Here is a 19796-nt window from a genome sequence, read left to right as displayed (position 1 = left end):
ACGTATTGGATAAGCATTACTTGACAAAGACTACACATTACTTGCCATGCAGTGACCCATTAATAGACAATAATTTATTGAAGGGACTAGTTGCAAAAGAAACTAGTATGTCACATTGTGAAGAGCCGGACATGGTATCAGGTATCAAATACTTGCTTTGTATTCTCAGGGCTCAGAAGGCCAAGGCCAACCTGGGCTACATTGGGACTCTTATCTCAAAAAAAAAAAAAAAAGTTCATAGAGCAGTTCTCTAGAGCAACCCTTACTAATCAACTTTATTATTGAAACATTTTTACAACTTGAACTTAGATACTCAGGAAAGTGCTTATCTGGGCTTCCTGAAGTTGGGCCTTGAATGATGAGTAACTTCTCACACCTCATATTTTCTTTCATGCTCTGCGATGGAGTTTCTCATTTTTGTATTAATACTCTTACATGCATAAAAATCATACTTGAATACTTGTTTACTCATCTTCCATTATGGACTTTGGCTCCCTCTGTCATCCCTTCCTACTTCATAATTCTCCAGGTTTAGTTCAAAACCTCTTTCATCCTTCAGAGATTGCTTTGCTGTGAACTCTAGTAGATAATCCTCCCTTCTTTATGGTCAGCCTTTACTATTGTCTTTCTGTAACTGGCCTCCTTGGATTTGGCACGATTAGATAATTCCTTAGGAAAGAGACTTTATCTGACAGCCCTTAGTATTTTCCACAGCAAATTAAAGTTAATGGTAAGTGAAATTTATGTCACATGTTAGGAATGGTTTGAGTTTAAAACAGATTTGGGGAAATAAGATAGAGTGCCATATTAGGGGTGTCTAACTCATTTGAGTGGTATTTTCACTACTTGAATGGTTTCAGTTTTGGTCTTTTGGTTCTAAACTTAATCCCTACATTTATATTATAGTCAGAGTGTTTTGTCTTTCTCAATTTTGGTTGCAGACTTGAATTTTAGACTTAAATATTCTTCGTTCTGCACTAGTCAGTGATAAAATCTGCACTAACAGCCATACTATTAAGATGCTTGTTTTCGTTAAGAGCTCTTTCATTAAAAAGTAGAATCTAAAATACATAACAATTTCAACAAGAATTAGGGACTTTGTAGCCGAATCTTCGCACACAGCAGTCTTCCTCCTCAATAATATATATCTAATTCGTATATCCACCAGTCATCTGGCGGTACGGTGACAAGTTGAGGGACAATTTCGGGCACATCCCATGGAGTCTCCTCTAACCGCCCAAGTTTCTGGCAGCGGCCGTGCTAAGAATCTTTGCTGCTCAATGTCACCACCGCTTGAGGGAGGAAGACGGGGTGCCGCGGAGCGTTGTTAAAAGATGGTTTTTGCGCCGGCCTTTTGGAATCCCGCTGGGAGCCCAGGCAGAGGCTGTTGCAGCTCCGCGGCGTCCCTGAAGTTTCCCGAGAGATCCTCGGTGTGGGCGGGGCACCAGCGCGGCCCGGAGAGCCGCCTGGGGTCCGCGAGCCCCTTTCCCCGCCCACCCAGCGGTTCGGGCGGCGCATGCGCAGAGCCGGCCCGCAGAGTTGTCGGCTGGGAAATGGCGGCCGCGGGCTTGGTGGCTGTGGCAGCGGCTGCGGAGTACTCTGGCCCAGGGGCGTCCGGGGGAAACCTCTCCGGTGCTCACTGCGGGCCGAGCCCTGGCGTAGGCCCTGGTCCTGGCCCGGGCTCGTGGAGCCGCTCGGTCGACCGAGCCCTGGAGGAGGCTGCGGTCACCGGGGTGCTGAGCCTGAGCGGCCGGAAACTGAGGGAGTTTCCCCGGGGAGCGGCCAACCATGACCTGACGGACACCACCCGGGCCGGTGAGCGGGGCGCGGGCATCCCTGCCGCCCGGGACCGGCGGGGTGGGGAGGGGGCTCGTCGGGTGCCGGGGCGTGTGGCGACCGCGCCCGAGGCTCCCGGGGACCGGGGTAACGGGGGAGGCTGGCGGGACCGCGCACCCTCCCGGCCTGGCCAGACCCGGAGCCTGGGGTGCGGCGGGCGCGCAGCATCATCTCCGAAGCCGGCCAGCGGCGACTAGGGGATGATCTTTCTGGAGTCGCTGTCAGAAATCCCGCTGCCAGAGACCCCTGTAGACTTTTGCCCCACCCCGGTGGCTGCAGGCCCCTTTGGAACTGGGCTGCCAAAGTGACTCCGCTCTGAGCGTTGGGGAGTGTGGCAAGCACGTTCTTGCACCGTAGTCCGGGTGACGCTGGGTGCTGCATTGTCAGAGGACCCATGTCCGCGCTGGCGTTTGCCCCAGTGTGTGCGAGTGTGTGTGTGCAATGTGCACTCCGACGCTGTAACTTAATTCTCCGCCTCCGTCGGCGACTTACCGAAAAGTACTTGTAAAAATAGCGCATCTTTCGGTGCACGTTACCTTCCGTCTTTCATTCGGACGTGCCCTCCAAGAAAACGTGAGAAGAAAAACTTCATAGGATATTGTTGTCTACCTCATCTGTATTTGCTTTTCCCTTTAAAAACATTACTTCGCCTTATATTGTTTAAGACAGGAAGGAGAATGGGAATTAAGTATTATTTGGTTTCCTTAGTTGTAGGGAACAATGTATGGTGAGTGAGGTATTCAGCATGCTATAATGTGTTCCTCTTGTGTTTAAAATTTAGTTTCCGCAGGGAGTAGATTAAGAATTGAGTCTTTATGTTTTACATAAATATAAGGGGAGAGGTCCCTTACGGAGTGGTTTAAATGTTTTGTGTTTCTGTAGTTAATGAATGTGCAATATGCATTGTGTCATCTTCATTCTGCTCAATTTTAACATCTTAGAGTGAATACTTTCTTAAGCTTCTGTAGTTATCAAAGATTGGCAATCATTACATACTCATGTTGGAAAAATAAATAGACTGGGGCTGGGGAGATGGCCCAGTGGATAAAGACTCTTGCTGCCAAGCCTGACAGACACCCCGGGTTTGATCTCCAGAACCTAAACAGTGGAAGGAGAGAACTGACTCCTTCCTGAAAGTTGTCTTCTGACTTACACACACACACACACACACCACACACACACACACACACAGTGCATTAAACACTAAAAAGAAATTGAAAAAAAAAAGATGTTAAATTTCTGCTAAAAACTATTATTTCCAAAGAAACTTTTGTTCTGCTTACTAAAGCTTATTTGGGGAGTTGCTCTTTGAATATGATTTTTTTTTTTTTTACTAAATGGTACAGATTTGCTAAGGTAAACATGAATTTTTATATGTGTGTTGATAGGCATCATTTAAAATTGTCATTCAGACCCCTGCCTTCTTGATTCTGCTCAGGAGAGGGCTGATTGGCAGAGTGATTTTTATACTTAGGTGAGTCATTTCAGTATTGCTACACTAAGCCTGAAGGTAAAGAAAAAGATGATTAGAGCATTCTATCTAGCTTATTATCTTATCTGCTCTCAAGTAATTCTAGGAGCAACAGTTTGAGCCATCAAGAAATAAAAGTTTTATTGACAAAGAAAATCAAACATTTCTGAGGAATAATATTTAGTCTCAAGGAAAGCTTTCCTTTTTGAGCTCTGTTTTTTTAGGTAGATTATCATTCATACTTTAATGTTCTAGCTACTATATTAAATCAAAAGTTTTGTTGTTGGTTGACATTTTATCTGGTCAAAAGTATAAAAAAAGAGATTAAAAAGGTCACAAAGTATTTTATAACCTGTTAGACCAGATTCATTTCTAACTTCGGCAGCCCTTATAATTAGAACAAAAATAGTTTTAAACAGGCAGTTTAATGTCAGTGACATAATTTATTGAGTGTTCATTATTTGTTATTCATCCTTAGATGTTTAAACATATTGCCTTGTTAAATATATACAGCATATGGATTAAATATGATTACACCCAGTTTCATAGGAAAAATAACTCAGAGATATTCCTACTGCTGATAGACTTTTATCTGACTGTTTTCTCCACTGTATCAAGCAGCTTCGGTGTGCAGTGAGACATTCTTCTTCTTGTTGCAGAGAGTGAAAGCAAAGCATAGAGATATTTAATAATGTGCTCAAAGACCTGTAGCCAGAGGACAAAGGAAGAGAGTGTTCTTTAGGATTGGAGTTCTGTTTGACATAACTCCAAAACCCATTCTTTTTTTGTAGGTACTTGATGAATCCAGACTAACTACTTTTTAAATGATGTGTGTCTCTGGTGTGGGTATGTGCATATGAACACAGTGCAGGTGCTAAGGAGACCTACCAGAAGAGGGCATCAGCTCCCTTGGAGGGTGACCTACCTGATGTAGGTGCTGGGAATCAATTCAGGTCCTCTGCAAGAGCAGTATGCACACTTAACAACTGAGCCATCCCTGAAACCTGAATTCAGACTTAAAATAGTTAAAATCTATTTTGCATAGAGTAGGTACTTTAGAAAATTTAAAACCATGTAAAATTGCATAAAACTTGGCTCATAGATTCTTCTTTCATTAAGTATGGAATGTCCATGGTAGAATGGCTGCTTTCTAAGAATTTACATCCTAGGAAACAGCACTTATTATTACCTATACCATTTTCAACTCAGCATAATTAGAATTTGCTTGAGTTTTTTTTTCCCGTTTGTTTAAAAAGGTAGATACTGCTGGGCATGATCCCATATGCCTTTAATCCCAACACTCGGAAGGCAGAGGCAGGAGGATCTCTTTGAGTTTCAGGACAGCCAGGACTACAAAGAGAAACCCTGTCTTGGAAAACAAAAACAAGAAACAAAAGAAGATAGCTGAGCTGTTAATAATGGAGGACCGGAAAGGTAAAACTATTGCTAATAGCCGTGCTTGGCACTTACTGAGCCCAATCAGTGTTGTCTGTGTTACTGTGACAAAATGCCAGTGGTACTTAGCTTAGGAGGAAATGGAGCTGGAGAGATGGCTCAGTAGTTAAGAGCATATACCGCTCTTGGAGAGGACTGTGTTTGGTTCCCAGCACCCACAGCAGGCAGTTCATAACTGCCTGTAACTCCAGCTCCAGGAGATCTGAAACCTCTGGCCTTCTAAGTACCTGCCCTCATGTGCACACATTCCCCCACCCCCTCACATACACATTATTAAAGACTATTTAAAAAATATTTTTTTTAAAGGAGGAGGAAAGGCTATTTGGCTCCTGGCTTTAGAAGTTTTAGTCCCTGGTCACTTTACCAAGTTACTGAAAGCAGAAGAGGTGTGCTAATCTGTGATGGCCTCTAAACAGAGAACCAGGAAGGAGCTGGGCTCCCTGCATCCTCCTCAAGGACAAAACTCCAGTGACCCAACTTCCTAAGGGTTCTACCATTTCCCAGTAGCCTTCCAGGCTGGGGACCAAGCTTTCCACACTTGTACATTTCAACTGCAAACTGCAGCAAGCCTTTCCCATAACCCAGTATTGTGCTAAGGTACCTCACAAGCATACAATTGTGTGAGGTGTGAGTACTAATTTATTTTCCCTTACTCCTCACATCAGAAAATTGAGACTCAGGAGATGTTACAATTCAGTCAGGACTTCACGGCCAGAAAGCAACAGAACTAGGATTCAGATTCAGATTTATCCAGACATGCTGGTATATGCTTATAACTCTAACCTTTAGGAAGCTGAGGCAGGAGGATTAAGGGGTTGAGACAGCTTGAGCTATTTAGGAAGTTCAAGGCTAGATAGTGAGACCCTGACTCAGGAATAGTCATATAAATAATATTCTAAAGCTTGTGTTTTTGATCACTGGGTCATACAGGGTGAAACCTAAGATTTCTTTGTGTTTACCTGATCCCCCATTGGTGTCAGGATCGGTAGCACCCTAGTTAGTGCTGTGCAGCCACAAGCAAAGCCAACCTGGAGCTTTAGAGTAAAATTGGAGCTAGAGCATCAATTCAAGAAAATGATAGTGAAAGTTGAGAGATTCCGAGTCTTCAAGAAAAGAAAAGTGAGTCTTTTCTGGCATTTTGAAAAGAAGGAAGAATCAGCCTGAGGAAAAACAAATAATTCATTAACTAGGCCTGTTCCAGAGTTCATAGAATTCTAAAACTTGGAGGAGCTGTGGTACCCATTCGAGTTACTTTACAGATGAGAAGCCTTCTCGGTTTAAATGATGTGCTTTAGACTGTAGAGTGAGATGACCAGATAGGTAGTATTTCACAGACGGCAAACATGAGTCATAGTTGAACTGTAAGAAATGGTTTTGAATGGAAGACAGCAAGCGAGAAACAGGAGAGGATGGGGATGGGGAGGGTAGAATCAGATTACACACTTGAAAAGAAAATAAATGGAGATGTAATGGGTGTGCCAATGTAATGCAGTATCGTCAAAGTCATGAGAATTGAGACTCTAAAAAATGAATACTTATTTCCTAGGCAAGAAGAATGGAGACAGCTAAAATGCCATTTAATTTGTCAAGAATGCAATCTGTAACCCACAAAATGATGGTTTTGTAAGTCTTGGAAAAATGTACTAGAGTGCCAGGTCTTAAGTGGAAATCATGTGTTTTTTTTTTTTTTTTATATCCATCACGATACATGTATGTTCATGAATTTTTCTAGAAATGTACTTTTCAATGTGATAGTCACTAGCCATAGATGCTACTAAAAAATATTTGAGATCTAGTGGTACATGCTTGTAATCCTAGCACTTAGAAGGCTGCAGCAGGAGGATAGGAGTTTAAGACTGGCCTAAGATAGCTGGGGAGACCGTTTCGATCAAGGGATGGATGGATGGATGGATGGATGGATGGATGGAGCTGGGTATGTGCCTGGACTCCCAACCACTCAAGAAGCTAAGGTGAGAGATTACTTGAGCACAAGAATTTGAATCCTGTATCAGACAACAGTGAGCAACACAGTGAGATGTTATCTCAAATATATCTATTAAAAATAAAAGATCAGCCAGGCAATAGTACTCACTCCTTTAATCCCAGCACTCGGGATGCAGAGGCAGGTGGATCTCTGTGAGTTTGAGGCCAGCCTGGTCTACAGAGCGAGTTCCGGGACAGCCAGGGCTATACAGAGAAACCCTGTCTCAAAATAAACAAACAAACAACAACAACAAAAAAAAAAAAACCCAAATAAATAGATTTATTAGGCCGGTGAGATAGCTCAGTGGGCAAAGACACTTGTTACCAAGCCTTTTTTAACTTTCCTTTTATTTATTCTTTGTGTCTTTTACATCATGTATCTGGATCCCATTCATTTCCCTGTCCCTTCGTATCTGCTCTCTGCCCTTGCAACACCACCCCCCACCCAAAATACAATCAAATTTAAGAGAAAAAAAAGAAAAATCCCATCGTGGAAGCTGTAGTGTGACTCAGTGAGTCACGCAGTAAACCCCTTTGTCCATACAGCTTTACTTGTAAGTGTTCATTGCAGAGATTATCAGTCTGGTTCAAGACCTCTGGTTTCTGTGACACTATCGATACTGGGACTCCTCATGGATATCCTGTTGTTGCCCTGTGTCCTGGAGATCCTGCAGCTTTGTGTCTGCAGGACTGGTTCCTTCACATGCTCCAGCAGATCACAGATGGGGTGGGTGTGGGGAACTCATAATCCTGGTTCTGGGCCTGGGTGGTTGATGGGTTGCTCAGCCACCAACTCTCCCCCATCCTCACCACCAGGATAAGCTCTCCAGCATTGCCAGGGCTAGTTCACCCCTTACAGCAGTCTGTAAGGGGCAGGGCCCATTCTCCTGCTTTCACCTCAGGGTGGGCTCTCCCACACCTGGACCGTCAGGGTCAGCTCTACTGTGTTGCCCAGGTGAGGTGTAGGGGCCACTCTCCTGAGTGCTGCGGCTGATGAGAGACAGAGACAGTTCTTCTGCTCTTATGACCTTAGGGTCAGGGCCAGCTCTCCCACTTGGAGGGGTGAGGAGGGATGGTCCTCTCCCCCTGCCTGCACCACCATATGGCAGATGAGGACCAGATCTCAGATGAGGACCAGATCTCAGATGTTCCACCCACAAGTTCTCAGGGTAGGTTCACCTGTACCCATCTATAGGGTCAGCTCTGCTGTGCTGGCCAGGCAAGGCTCAGGGCCCACTTTCTCAAGTGAAGCCTGATCATTTTAATTGATCCCCAGAACCTATGTCCTGGGAAAAAAGAACTAACTCCAACAAGTTGTCTTCTGACTTCCACATATGCACTGTGACACACACTCGCATACTCGCGCATACACACACACACACACACACACACACACACACACACACACACACACACAAAAGAAATGTAAAATTTAAAATCTGAACTGCAGAGTTGGCTCACTGGTTAGAGCACTTGTTGCTCTTGTAGAGGATCTGGGTTTGGGTGTCAGCACACACATGTGGCTCACAATCATCCATAACTCTCGTTCTAGGAGGTCTAGCACCCTCTTCTGACTTCTGCAGGCACCAGGCACACGTGTGATAACCAAATGTACATGCAGGTACACCTAAAATCTTAATTTCAAGTAGAATATTTGCCTAGCATGTGTAGCATACTGCATCTTATATCCAGGATGGATGGGTGAGTGGGTGGGTAGATGGATGGATAGATAATTGATTCTTGAGATACATTTCAGGTGCTCAGTAGATATATGTGTCATATTGTTCAGCACATTGGACAGTCCTTATTTGAACTTATATTGAACTGCACTGATATAACTTTTTTAAATCATCAAGTAAATAAATAGAACCTTTTATCACTATAGAGAATTGTATTTGGCAGTGATATTGAGGCATAATGAGTGGAACTGGAATTTTCTGTATTGTTTATATTATAAATCATACTTTAACAGTTTTATTATACCATGAAAATAGTAAGCCCACAGTGTGGCAGCTGTTAAGTAAAGGCTTAGAAGGTGAGGGCAGAGGCAAGGGATGGTGATGTCAAAGCAGGACTCAGTTCTGAGCGCCTTACAAGCAATGTCAACAGCGAGGTCTATGTAATTTTTTCTCTCATAAAAATATATTGGGCTGGGGAGATGGCTTAGTGGGTACGTGTTTGTCTTGCAAGACTGATGACGAGTTCAGGTCCGCAGAACTCAAGTAAAAGCTGGACACAGTTGAGTAGCATTTGTAATCCTGCATGCCCCATCAGGTAGTGGGAGGTGAGGACAGGGGAAGCTTGCCCGCCTGTGAAGCGTGTGAGGAAGAGACCTGTCTCCAAGTGGAAGGCAAAGACTGACGCTTGAGGTTGCCCTCTGACCTCCAGATCCTTGTGCCTTCAAAACACACACACACACACACACACACACACACACACACAGTCTTAGGCTTATTTCCTACAAAAGCAACAGACAACACAACAGATTTTCCACTGAAGACACGTTTTAGCAAACAGTTTGCACATCGTAAGAAGCAGCCACAATGTGAAAGAAGGCTTATTTCTAAAAAATACATATGGTATGTAGAACATCATAGGATTTCTGCAAATAAAAAGAGAACCCATAAGAAAACTGAGGAAGCATTTGAGTTGATGCTTTACCAAAGAGGAATTCCAAATGGCCAGTCAATATGTGGGAAAGTGTTCAACCTCCTCAGTAATCAAGGGGATGGAAAATAACCACACTGAGGTACCACTTAGCGAGCTGATAAAACCACACCCCAGGGAGAATGTCAAGAGTGGGGACAATCATGCACTGCTGATGGAAGTGGGAGTCGATATCAGCACTGACTTTGAAAACGAGTTTGGATTATCCAGCACAGTTAAAAGTGCATATGCTCAGCCGGGCGTGGTGGCGCACGCCTCCCAGCACTCGGAAGGCAGAGGCAGGCGGATCTCTGTGATTCAAGCACTGCTACAATGATCCAAAAGAAAACAAAGAAAAAAAAAAAAAAAAAAAAAAAAAAAAAAAAAAAAAATGCTCAGCTGGCGTGGGAGCACGCCTTTCATCCCAGCATTTGGGAGGCAGAGGCAGGAGGATCTCTGTGAGTTTGAAGCCAGTCTGGTCTAACAAATAGAGTTCCAGGACAGCCAGGGCTGTTACACAGAGAAGCCTTGCTTTGAAAAACAAAAACAAAAGCATATGCTCTGTTGTCTAGAAAGTCAACTCTGAGATACATACTCCAAAGACACTTGTGCTTATGGAAGCTGTGTTTATGAATGCATGTGTACATCATGTAAGTGTTCACAACAGTACTCATATTTGACAATTCAAGTGCTTATTAGTAATAGATGAATCAATTGTGATACATCTGTTTATGTGACTTCCTAGCACCGAAAATGAATGAGCCACATATGTGTTTATTACATGGACGAACCATAGAAAAAATGCTGGACATGTGAAGTTTGACACAATATGTGTAGTTCAAATATATTTTTTAAGTTCAAAAGCAGGAACAATACATAAACATTAAAATTATAAAGAAAAATCAAGGAAGTGTTGACCTTAAAAATCAGTGTGCTGGTTCCACAGGAGAAGAGGAAAGGAGTCAGGAAGGGTTGCATGGGTTGAGGTCAGATGTACTTCTGAAGCTTAGGAATCAGGGTTGTCCAACTCATAGTCAAGTGACTGCTGGGTCATAAAGTAGTTTATTATAGAGTGCAAGACTTACCTTTTCTCACATCCTCATTAACACTTGTCCTTTTTTTGTCTTCTTAATAATAACCATTCTGACAGGTGGTGAGGTATTTTGTGTTTTTTATTTTTATATTTTTTTGTTTTTTGTTTTTGTTTTTGAGCTTTTGGAGCCTGTCCTGGAACTCACTCTGTAGCCCAGGCTGGCCTCGAAATCACAAGAGATTCACCTGTCTCTGCCTCCCAAGTGCTGGGATTAAAGCGTGTGCTACTACTACACCTGGCAGGTCAGTATTCTTTAAAGATTTAGTTTTGTTATTGTTAATTGCTTTGTGTACAGAATCAGAGCCTGTAAATTATATTATCTACCTCGTCCATTTAACTTTTTATTAGTTTTGTTGTGAGTCTACCTGCACCTGGTGCTGGAGCACATGTCAAGTCTGGATCACTCTGGAAGAGCAAATAAATAGTCATGCTCTTAGCTGCTGAACCATCTCCTCAGTCCCAGGTCAGTATACTCTAAATGCAGTGAAATCATTAGGTCCTGGGCTTTTATTTGATAAGAAACTTTTGTTACTGAGCCATTCTCTTTAGTCTTTATTAATCTGTTCAAAAATCATTGTTATTATTCATTGTGAGTTGTATTTTTCTAGGAAATTTATCCATCCCTTAAAAAAACAAACTGGTAGATGAGAAAAATGAGATTTGGAAATAATAGCTGACTTCTTTGTAACTAGGTTTAGTGCGGAATTCAATCAGAACATCCTTAAGGATACTACTAGTGATTTTACATCTCTGTGGTGTCAAAAAGACAGATACTCAGACCTTCTTTAATTGATGTCATAGACAACTAGTCAGTACCCAAAATAAAACCAGTAGCAATATAACAGTTTCTGAGTCTGGCAAAGTTGTAAGGTCCTTACAAAATAAAATAGGGTTTCTATGTTTATCTGGTATATATAATTTGATAATTGTGCCGGTCTCATTTACTTTTAAGAGAATACCAATAACATGCTGATTTTTTTTTTTTTTAAGATAGGGCCTTATATAGCCCAGGGTGGCCTCAGACACTTTATAAGTAGCTTAGATGTCTTTGGAATCCTGATCATCTTCTCCTAAGTACTAGGATTATAAGCATGTTCTTGCTTTTCTTGTCTTCTTCCTATGTAGTCAACTGGCCAGTTTAGTTAGGAAGTTCATTAGTTTCATTTAGTTTACCTTCCCTCACACGTAGCCCAGGCTGCCCTGGGTCTCCAGCTGTGAGCCCCTGCTGGCAGTTGAAGGCTGTTGCATTATCAAGTGAAAGCCTAGAGCCTGTCGGTTGTCAGGTGAGTGTGCGTGAATCACCTGTGTCCCTTTTAAAGCCTTGCAGCCCTAGGAGGTGACCTGCAGAGTCTGATTCAGACAGGGTGGAGTCTTAAAGCTGCATGAGAAACAAGCCTCCTTCCTAATGGTTCAAGGTGCAGAAGGTGGACAAGAGTCATCTCTTAGGAAGAATTCCTAAGGCTTTATTATTTTAAAATTTAAATAATTTTTAAAACTTACAATTTTAATAATTTAAAATAATGGAGGATAATAATTTTTCATGTTTTTTTTTTTTTGAAAGTCTGCTGCTCTTCCACATGAAATGATTAAAGTTGTCCTTAATGTCATTCTGTCTGGCTTTAGCTGCCATGTAAAATGATAGAAAATGAGGCTCCAGAAGTCTTTATTCTTTTGTACACTAAAAGGAACCAAGGCTCTTAAGATAAGGATAAGAGTGCCTCATTTAGAGGACATGTGAAGCAAGGTGGACATAGGAAAGGTTTTATTCTTGGCCTGCACCTCCTATGTGTTTCAGGAGCAGGGTTGGGGAAGCAGGCCTGTCGTGTGATATAGGCAGTGACGCAGGCACATGGCTGTAACAGGTGTAATCACTTATACATATCTGTAGGGATGGGGAAGCAAAGGAGGTGAAGTACTGACTGTAATATGAAAACATGTTACGAAAAGCTTTGCTACATGTTTAAAAGCTTTCACACAAACACACACACACACACACACACACAGATATATAGAGAGAACAAAGGAAAACGAGATGTGGTGGTGTATGCCTGTAATACCTGAGAGGTGGAGGCAGGAGATTCAAGGTTATCCTCGGTTGGTTGTATGGCAAGTTCAAGGCCAGCCTTGGCTATGTAAGACCCCATTTAAAACCAACCAACCAAAAAGAGGAATAAAAATTTTGGGAACAGGAAGATTAGGATAGGGAGCATGGGTAAGACTCAGAAAGCCAATATAATGGTTTTTAACCTTCCTATTTGTATTAGTCCCTTTTCCATTGCTGTACTGTATAAAGAAAAGGGTTTGTTTAGCTCACAGTTCTGAGGGTCTGAGAGTATGTTACCTACTTCTGCTTAACTCTCTTCAGGGCCTCATGGTGATGGCATACAATGGCACATGCAGAAGTCACATGACAAGACAGACAGACAGGGAGCAGGGAAGGGCTAGTATTGCACTTTTACAATAGCTCACTCTGAAAGGAACTAACCAGGGTCCCACAAGAGCTACTTTAATACCATCCAAAGGCAGTGAGTGTCCTTACCGTGCAGTAAGCCCCAGCTCTTAACGACTCCACCACGTTCCATTGCCACACTAGGGACCAGGTTTCCAACACATGGACGTACTTCAAGCACACTCAATCATATCCAAACCAAACTGTCTCAAGATCTGAAGGGAAATCCAGCTCGGTGACATGCAGCATAGCCTAGATACCTAACCTGTAATCCCTACCTATCTCAAGAGTCATATTTAGTAAGAGCCTCTGTGAAGAGAGACTGATTTAATGATAGGATCTGTGTTAACCAGGTTCTCTGGAAGAAGAGGACCAGTTGAATGCATATGTAATTATATAAGGGATTTATTACATTGGCTTATATCATTAGAGGTCGGAGACTCCCACAGTAGCCATCTGCAAGCTGGAGAGCAAGGGAAAGCAGTAGCTGCTCAGTCTAAAGCTGGAAGCCTCCTGTAAGAGGGGCACCCAGGGGAGTCTGGGTGAGTGAGTCCAGTTTAAAGCTAAGAAGCAATGGCAGCAGCAGAAGTTTGTCCCTGCTCAAGAAAAACTGAACTTGCCCACCAAGGTGACTTCCTCTGTCTTCTGTTATGTGTTCTTCCCAAGCTCCCATCGCATTGGACAGTGCAGTAGACGCTAACGGATCTCCTCCTATAATTGCTGACCCACATGCAAATAGCCTGACAGATAACACCTTGATGTACATCAGCAGTTTTTCTAGGCATCTGTCAATCTGGTCAAGCTGACAACATCACAGATATCTTATTAGGTAGTACCCCGGATATGATCCCTGGTTTGAAGTAGGATAGTGCATACTTGGTTGTGGGCATCATCATCATCACTGTTGAAACTGGGTCTCATGTAACTTAGACTAGCCTCGAACTCTTGATCTGCATACCTCTGTCTCCTGGGTGTTGGAGCTCTTGAGTGTATCACCACATACTATTTCTTATTTATATTTTTTAAGCAGGGTCTCATTGTGTGTCCCCTACTGGCATAAAACTTGCCATGTAGCCCCGACTGGCCTAGAATTTGTGATCCTCCTGTTTCTGCTTCCCCAGTGCTGGGATTACAAGCTTATACCACAACCTTTGGCTATACATTTTAAAATCACGTATAGGATAGTGATTTGTACACAAGAGTTGCAAGATTTTTGCATTGACCTTGAGTTCAAAGAAATTTAAACTTGTCTTTCAATAGCACTAACCTTAAATAACATTCTCATCTGTGCACTGTCTGCCTGGTAAAGGATTTACAGGTTGAGATTACAGCCATATGGACCGAAGTAACAAAGGTGCCATTGTTTTTATGTGCTTGGCACTTTCCTTTTTTATTTTTCAATTTGGGCTTTTTGAAATAAAGTCTGACTGTGTGTTCTGGTTGCCCTGGAATTCACCATGGAATCTAGGCTTGCCTCAAACTTGTAGCCATCCTCCTGCCTCTGCCTTCTACCTTTCCTTGTCTTTTTTTTTTTTTTTTTCCTGATTTTTCGAGACAGGGTTTCTCTGTGTAGCTTTGCACCTTTCCTGGATCTCGCTCTGTAGACCAGGCTGGCCTCGAACTCACAAAGATATGCCTGCCTCTGCCTCCCGAGTGCTGGGATTAAAGGCGTGCGCCACCACCGCCCGGCTCCTTGTCTTTTTTTTTTTTTTTTTTTTATATTGCTAGGACCTAGGCTCTAGTATATGTTAGGGACTTGCTGACATACTAAGTTATTACTTCTAAGTGGTATTGTGTTTTTCCAGAATGCTTTGTTGAAGGTATTTATTTTTCCTATTGCATGATTTAATTCCCTCTTAAGTGATACTTTATTTTATCTTGATTTTATTTGTGTTATTTTAAGGGTTTTCTGTTAATTTTTCTTTTCTTTTTTTTTTTTTGTTGAGGTGGGATGAGACAGGTCTGTGTGTGAATGAATTCATGCATGCATGTGTGTGCCTGTGTGTGTGTGTGTGTATGTGTGTGTGTGTGTGTGTGTGTGTAGAGTGTAGAGTCAGTTCTCTTCTTCTGTCATGTGGGTCCTGGCATTGGAACTCAGGTCCTCCATCCTGGTGGTAAGTGCCTTTACCCATTATCATCTCGCTGGCCATGGGGATTTTCTTTTTAAAGTTGTAGATAAATTCTTTATTTTATTTTTAGGCTTCCTGTTAGTTGAAGTAGCTATCAAATAGTAATGTCATGCTTTGCTGCAGTATTTCCATGATTATAGTAATGGGCTTTGTCACCGTGGGCATGTGCTAACACACCCAGCTCATAAGTCATCTGTTTTTGGACATTATTAATTTATGTACATTTGCTTAGAAAATCAATTATGTTTGAAAACAGCCTTAGTTCTTTTTCACAGCTGTGCTTTCCATATATCCTCTGAGTGGGATGCTGAAAAATGTATGTGGGCTGATAAAATTTTGGTGCATATTTCCAAAACTGGGCTATGAAAAAAATGTTATAAGGAAATTTATCTAGAGAAATGAAAAATAAACTTAGAACTACAACTGAATTTATCTCTCTATCTCAGAGAATTGTCCTAGGCTATTTGGTTTTGGTGACATACACTGGACTGAGAACATCTATGACAACAAAGACCGAACAATATGTAACAAAAAGGAACTCTGAAAAGAACAGTAGTATGATAACAAAACAAGAAAAATAATTCCAAAACTTAGAATTGATATCCTTCTCCTGCCTTTTTTAAGACTGCCTCCTGTAGTCCAGTCTGGCTTCTAACCTGCTGTGTAGTTTGAGTGTTCTCTCAACTTCTGATCCTCTTGCCTTTGTCTCCAGAGTGTTGGGATTATAGGGCTTTGTGCATTCTAGGCATGCACCTGCCAGCCAGGCTACATCCCCACTCCTGGTTGGTTTTGAGATAGCTTCATGTCGTTTAGACTGGTCTCTAACTTTCTGAATGCTGGGATTACTGACGTGTGCCCCCATTCCTGCCTTTTAAAGGTAGAGCCAGGAGAAAGTAGATTTTGGTTGTTGAAAGCATGGTGTGTAGTGTTTATTATAGCAGCCTGGCGAGCTCTATACTCTGTCCTTCCTTACTGCTTTATGGTTTGTTCTCTATCGCTTCCTTTCTGTTAGAGAACTGCTTTTAGTCATCCTTTTAGCTTTCCCTCTTCCATTCCTGAAGGGTGTTTTTTCTAGATACAGTTCTGGGTGAGCAACTGTTTTCTTTCAGCATCTCAGAGATATCTCCCCTTTTCTGTCCTCATGGTTCAGTGTGGTGTTTACTGTTGTTCCTATTCTTTCTCATTGTTTTCAAGATTTTTTTCCTTTATCTTCAGCTTTCCGAAGTTTAGATATGGCATATCTTAATGTCTTTTTTCTTCTTTTTAAAATTATTTGGGGTTTGCTCAGTGCCTGAGTCTCTGAATTTATTACTCCCAAACTGAGGAAGCATCAGTCAGTGACTTTTCCAGCCGCACCCTCCTGTTCTCACTAATGACTTGAGGACTCTTTAGATTTTTGCTTTAGTCTACAGCTTTTTATGCTCTGCTCAGTTTTCTTTTCACTTTCTGTCTTTCATTCTGAATGGAGAATTTCTAGTGTTCTACATTTCATTTCATTGCTTTTTTTCTAAGATGTATTTTTGTGTGTGTTTGGTCTGTGCACCTGAGTGCAGGTGCCCCTGGGGCTTGAAGCCTGTGGTCCCCCTGGAGCTGGAGCTACGGTGGTTGTGAGCCACTTGCCATGGCTGCTGGGAACCGACCTCAGGTCCTCTGCAAGAGCAGCGAGCACTCTTGGCCACTGAGCCTTCTCTCTGGCCTCTGCTTCCTTCTGTACCCCCCATGCTGCTCTTGACCCATCCATTGGGTGTGCTGGTCTCAGTTGCTTTCTTTTCTCAGTTATAGTGTCCATTTGCTCTTGTTCTAATCTTATTTCTTTCTGACAATTTCCATTTCTTGGATGAGGCTTTCTGCTTTTCATGTGTTCCCAGGGAGCTTACGCTTGCTGACAGGCATTTTCACAGTGGTCTAACGGCCGCCCCACCCACTGTGCTTTCTTTCCCTGTCGCTGTGACTTGTGTTTCTGGGGTGCAAACTGCGTGACTGGCGCTCCAAGTCTGGAATGTGTGCACAAAGCAGCACAAGCGAGCAAAACAACCCGGGGAACTCGCTGCTGCTGCTGCTGCTGCTGCTGTGACGGGCCCTGAGGCCTTTCCGCCTTTTAGTCTTCTCTGTCTGGTCTGTGGATGACACATCTCAGTGTTTAGTGTATTACGCAGAAGGAGTAAGGAAATATCTGTCCTGTCATCCAGAAGCAAAAGTCATTAACATTTAAAACGACATAAATTTACAGCTTTAGACTATAATTAAAAACAAATTTAAAAAAGCATTTCCAAGTTGTAGACATGTGATAGGACTTGAGTGAAATGCTTTAGAAAATATTGTTTTTTAACTTTCCTGGATTAATATTCGTAAACAAAATTTTTTATTTGCTTTTTATCTCAAAATTTTTATAGGAATGGCCTAGTGGTTGAAAACAAAATGAAATATGTAAGCATAAAGTATCTCTACAGAGAAAGTTTCAAAAGTGTGACAGTCATCTGTCATCAAGTTGTCTTCATTCAACAAGGGCGACTTTGTGTTCCTTGTGTCTGATCCTGAGCTGCAGAGCAGAGTGAGCAGTGCTGGGCTGTTATGTGGCCGTATTGCTGTGATACGGCACTCTGAGTGCTTGACCTCCCTTCCGTGTGGATTTGGTTTTTAGTTGATTGAACATTGAACTGAGTATTTTGAAGGTTTTTGTAGTTTGTATTTACTGCTTCTTACTTAGTTGCTCAGTGGTGACAAGAATACCTCATGGAGATTGTCGTAATCGCAGGCTCTCTTGCATCCACAGTAGTGAATGTCCGCGTAGAAAGTAATGATACGGTATGTGGCTGTTGCATAATGGACTTTATTTGGTAAGGATGATGTCACTGTGTGGGATGGCCTGAAGCACTTATTAAAGAACACAAGACTTTTGAGTGCTAGCATTTCTTACTAAATACCATTCTGCTGAAACATTGTGTTTGGACTAGAATGAACCTAGATTTTTCTGGCTTGCTTACTGAGATTTAGAGAAGTAAATCTTACTGTCATAATTCTATAACTGGATTGAATAAAACACTAAAATATATTTTCCCTTGGTGAAGAGAAATGGGATTGGGAAGGGAAAAAGTGTCGGTTTCTGTTACACAAACAGAATTTTGAGATTAAAGTTCAGAGATGCTTTGAATTTTTGTAATCTGTTAGTTTATTGCTGAAGCATAAGGTAATGGTTATTAGAAAAAAACTGTAATTTTAAAGATTTTTAATGTCTTTGTTACTAAAAAGAGACAGATTACATTTCTACTTTGATTCTGACACATTTAATATTTTTATTATTGTGGTAAAATTTGCATAGCTGACTTTATTATCATAATATAAAATTATTATTGTTGTTATTAGTTTTAAGTGTATAATTGTTAGGCATGTTGTCACCTCTGTGTCCATCCCCAGAATTTACATCATCCTAAACCGATGTAATTTATCCACCAAACAAATACTCTTGATTCCCTTCCCCCTCCTGCCCCAGCTTTCAGTAACCATTCAACCAAATGTCTCTCTGACTCTGACTGTGACTGTTCAGGAGCCTGTGTGGACAGAACCCTGCAATATCTGTCCTTTGTTGTCTGGCATGTTTCACTTAGTTTTGTGTGACGTTTTTAAGGTTCATCTATGATGTACCATGAATCAGAACTACATTCCTTTCAAGGTCCAGAGCAGCCAGTGCTATGTAGCAAGACCCAGTCTTTTTTTTTTTTTTTTTTTTTTAAAAAAAAAAAAAGGTTGAAAAGTATTCTGTTGCATCCATGCAGCACATTTTGTTTTTTCATTCATCCACTCAGACATTTGGGTTGTTTATCCTTTTTGACTATTGTGAATAATGTTGATGTGAATATTTATGCACAAGGTTGTCATGACTTAAGAGCACAAAGTTCAGTGTTAGTGTGTGAGAGAGTGGGTCCCCATAGTTAAGTATCACTGGTACCTAGGACTAAAACTCTGGAGCGGGTTAGCCCCTCTGAATGAGAAGAGAGGAGATGAGTACACTGTGAGCTGAGCACACATCCCAGTAGCTGGCTGGCTGGCGACGTCTGTGCTAAGAGCAGTCCACACTGCCCAAGTGAGAGGGTTAGAATGTGTCCCTTGATTCCTTTCTTTTGTGCTTTAAGCAGCTTGCTCGTAGAGAATAGCTAGCGTCTGAACTCTGTGTACAGTTGATGAGTTCATTTTTGAATTCTCATCTTTGTGGGTGCAGAGAACCTGTTTGCATTGAAAGTACTTGGATTAGGCCGGGCGGTGGTGGCGCACGCCTTTAATCCCAGCACTCGGAGGCAGACCAGGCGGATCTCTGAGTTCGAGGCCAGCCTGGGCTACCAAGTGAGTCCAAGGGAAGGCGCAAAGCTACACAGAGAAACCCTGTCTCGAAAAATAAAAAAAAAAAAAAAAAAAAAAAAAAAAGAAAGTGCTTGGATTGACAGGCTCAAGTGAATTTAATTTGCCACATAAGTAGTTTTTTTATTGGATGTTACCATATCAATGTTCTGATGTTTTTCATGAGGATAACTAGAAGAATGGGGTAAAAGAGAATAATTCAATCTGATAGGAGGATATAGTAATCTCTAGCCGTTTAATATGAAAAGAGACACTACCAAGAGATCAAAGGGATACAAATTGGCAAGGAAGAAGTCAAACTTTCACTATTTGCAGATGATATGATAGTATACATAAGTGACCCAAAAACTCTACCAGGGAACTCCTACAGCTGATAAACTC

General features: G+C 42.0%; 1 protein-coding gene across 1 annotated transcript in view; it reads left to right on the top strand.

The window, feature by feature from the left end:
- Window positions 1-1528: 1528 nt before the first annotated feature.
- Window positions 1529-19796, top strand: part of Lrch3 (leucine rich repeats and calponin homology domain containing 3) — a 110987-nt gene continuing 92719 nt past the window's right edge. Inside the window, 1 exon segment of the mRNA XM_028860064.2 lies at window positions 1529-1815. Within this exon segment, the coding sequence (XP_028715897.1) occupies window positions 1554-1815 (262 nt within the window). The 5' untranslated portion in view covers window positions 1529-1553.

Source organism: Peromyscus leucopus, chromosome 12 (genome assembly GCF_004664715.2).
Source record: "Peromyscus leucopus breed LL Stock chromosome 12, UCI_PerLeu_2.1, whole genome shotgun sequence".
Lineage (NCBI taxonomy): Eukaryota > Metazoa > Chordata > Mammalia > Rodentia > Cricetidae > Peromyscus > Peromyscus leucopus.
The sequence above is the reverse complement of the archived record's forward strand: the minus strand, read 5'-3'. Positions and strand labels throughout refer to the sequence as shown.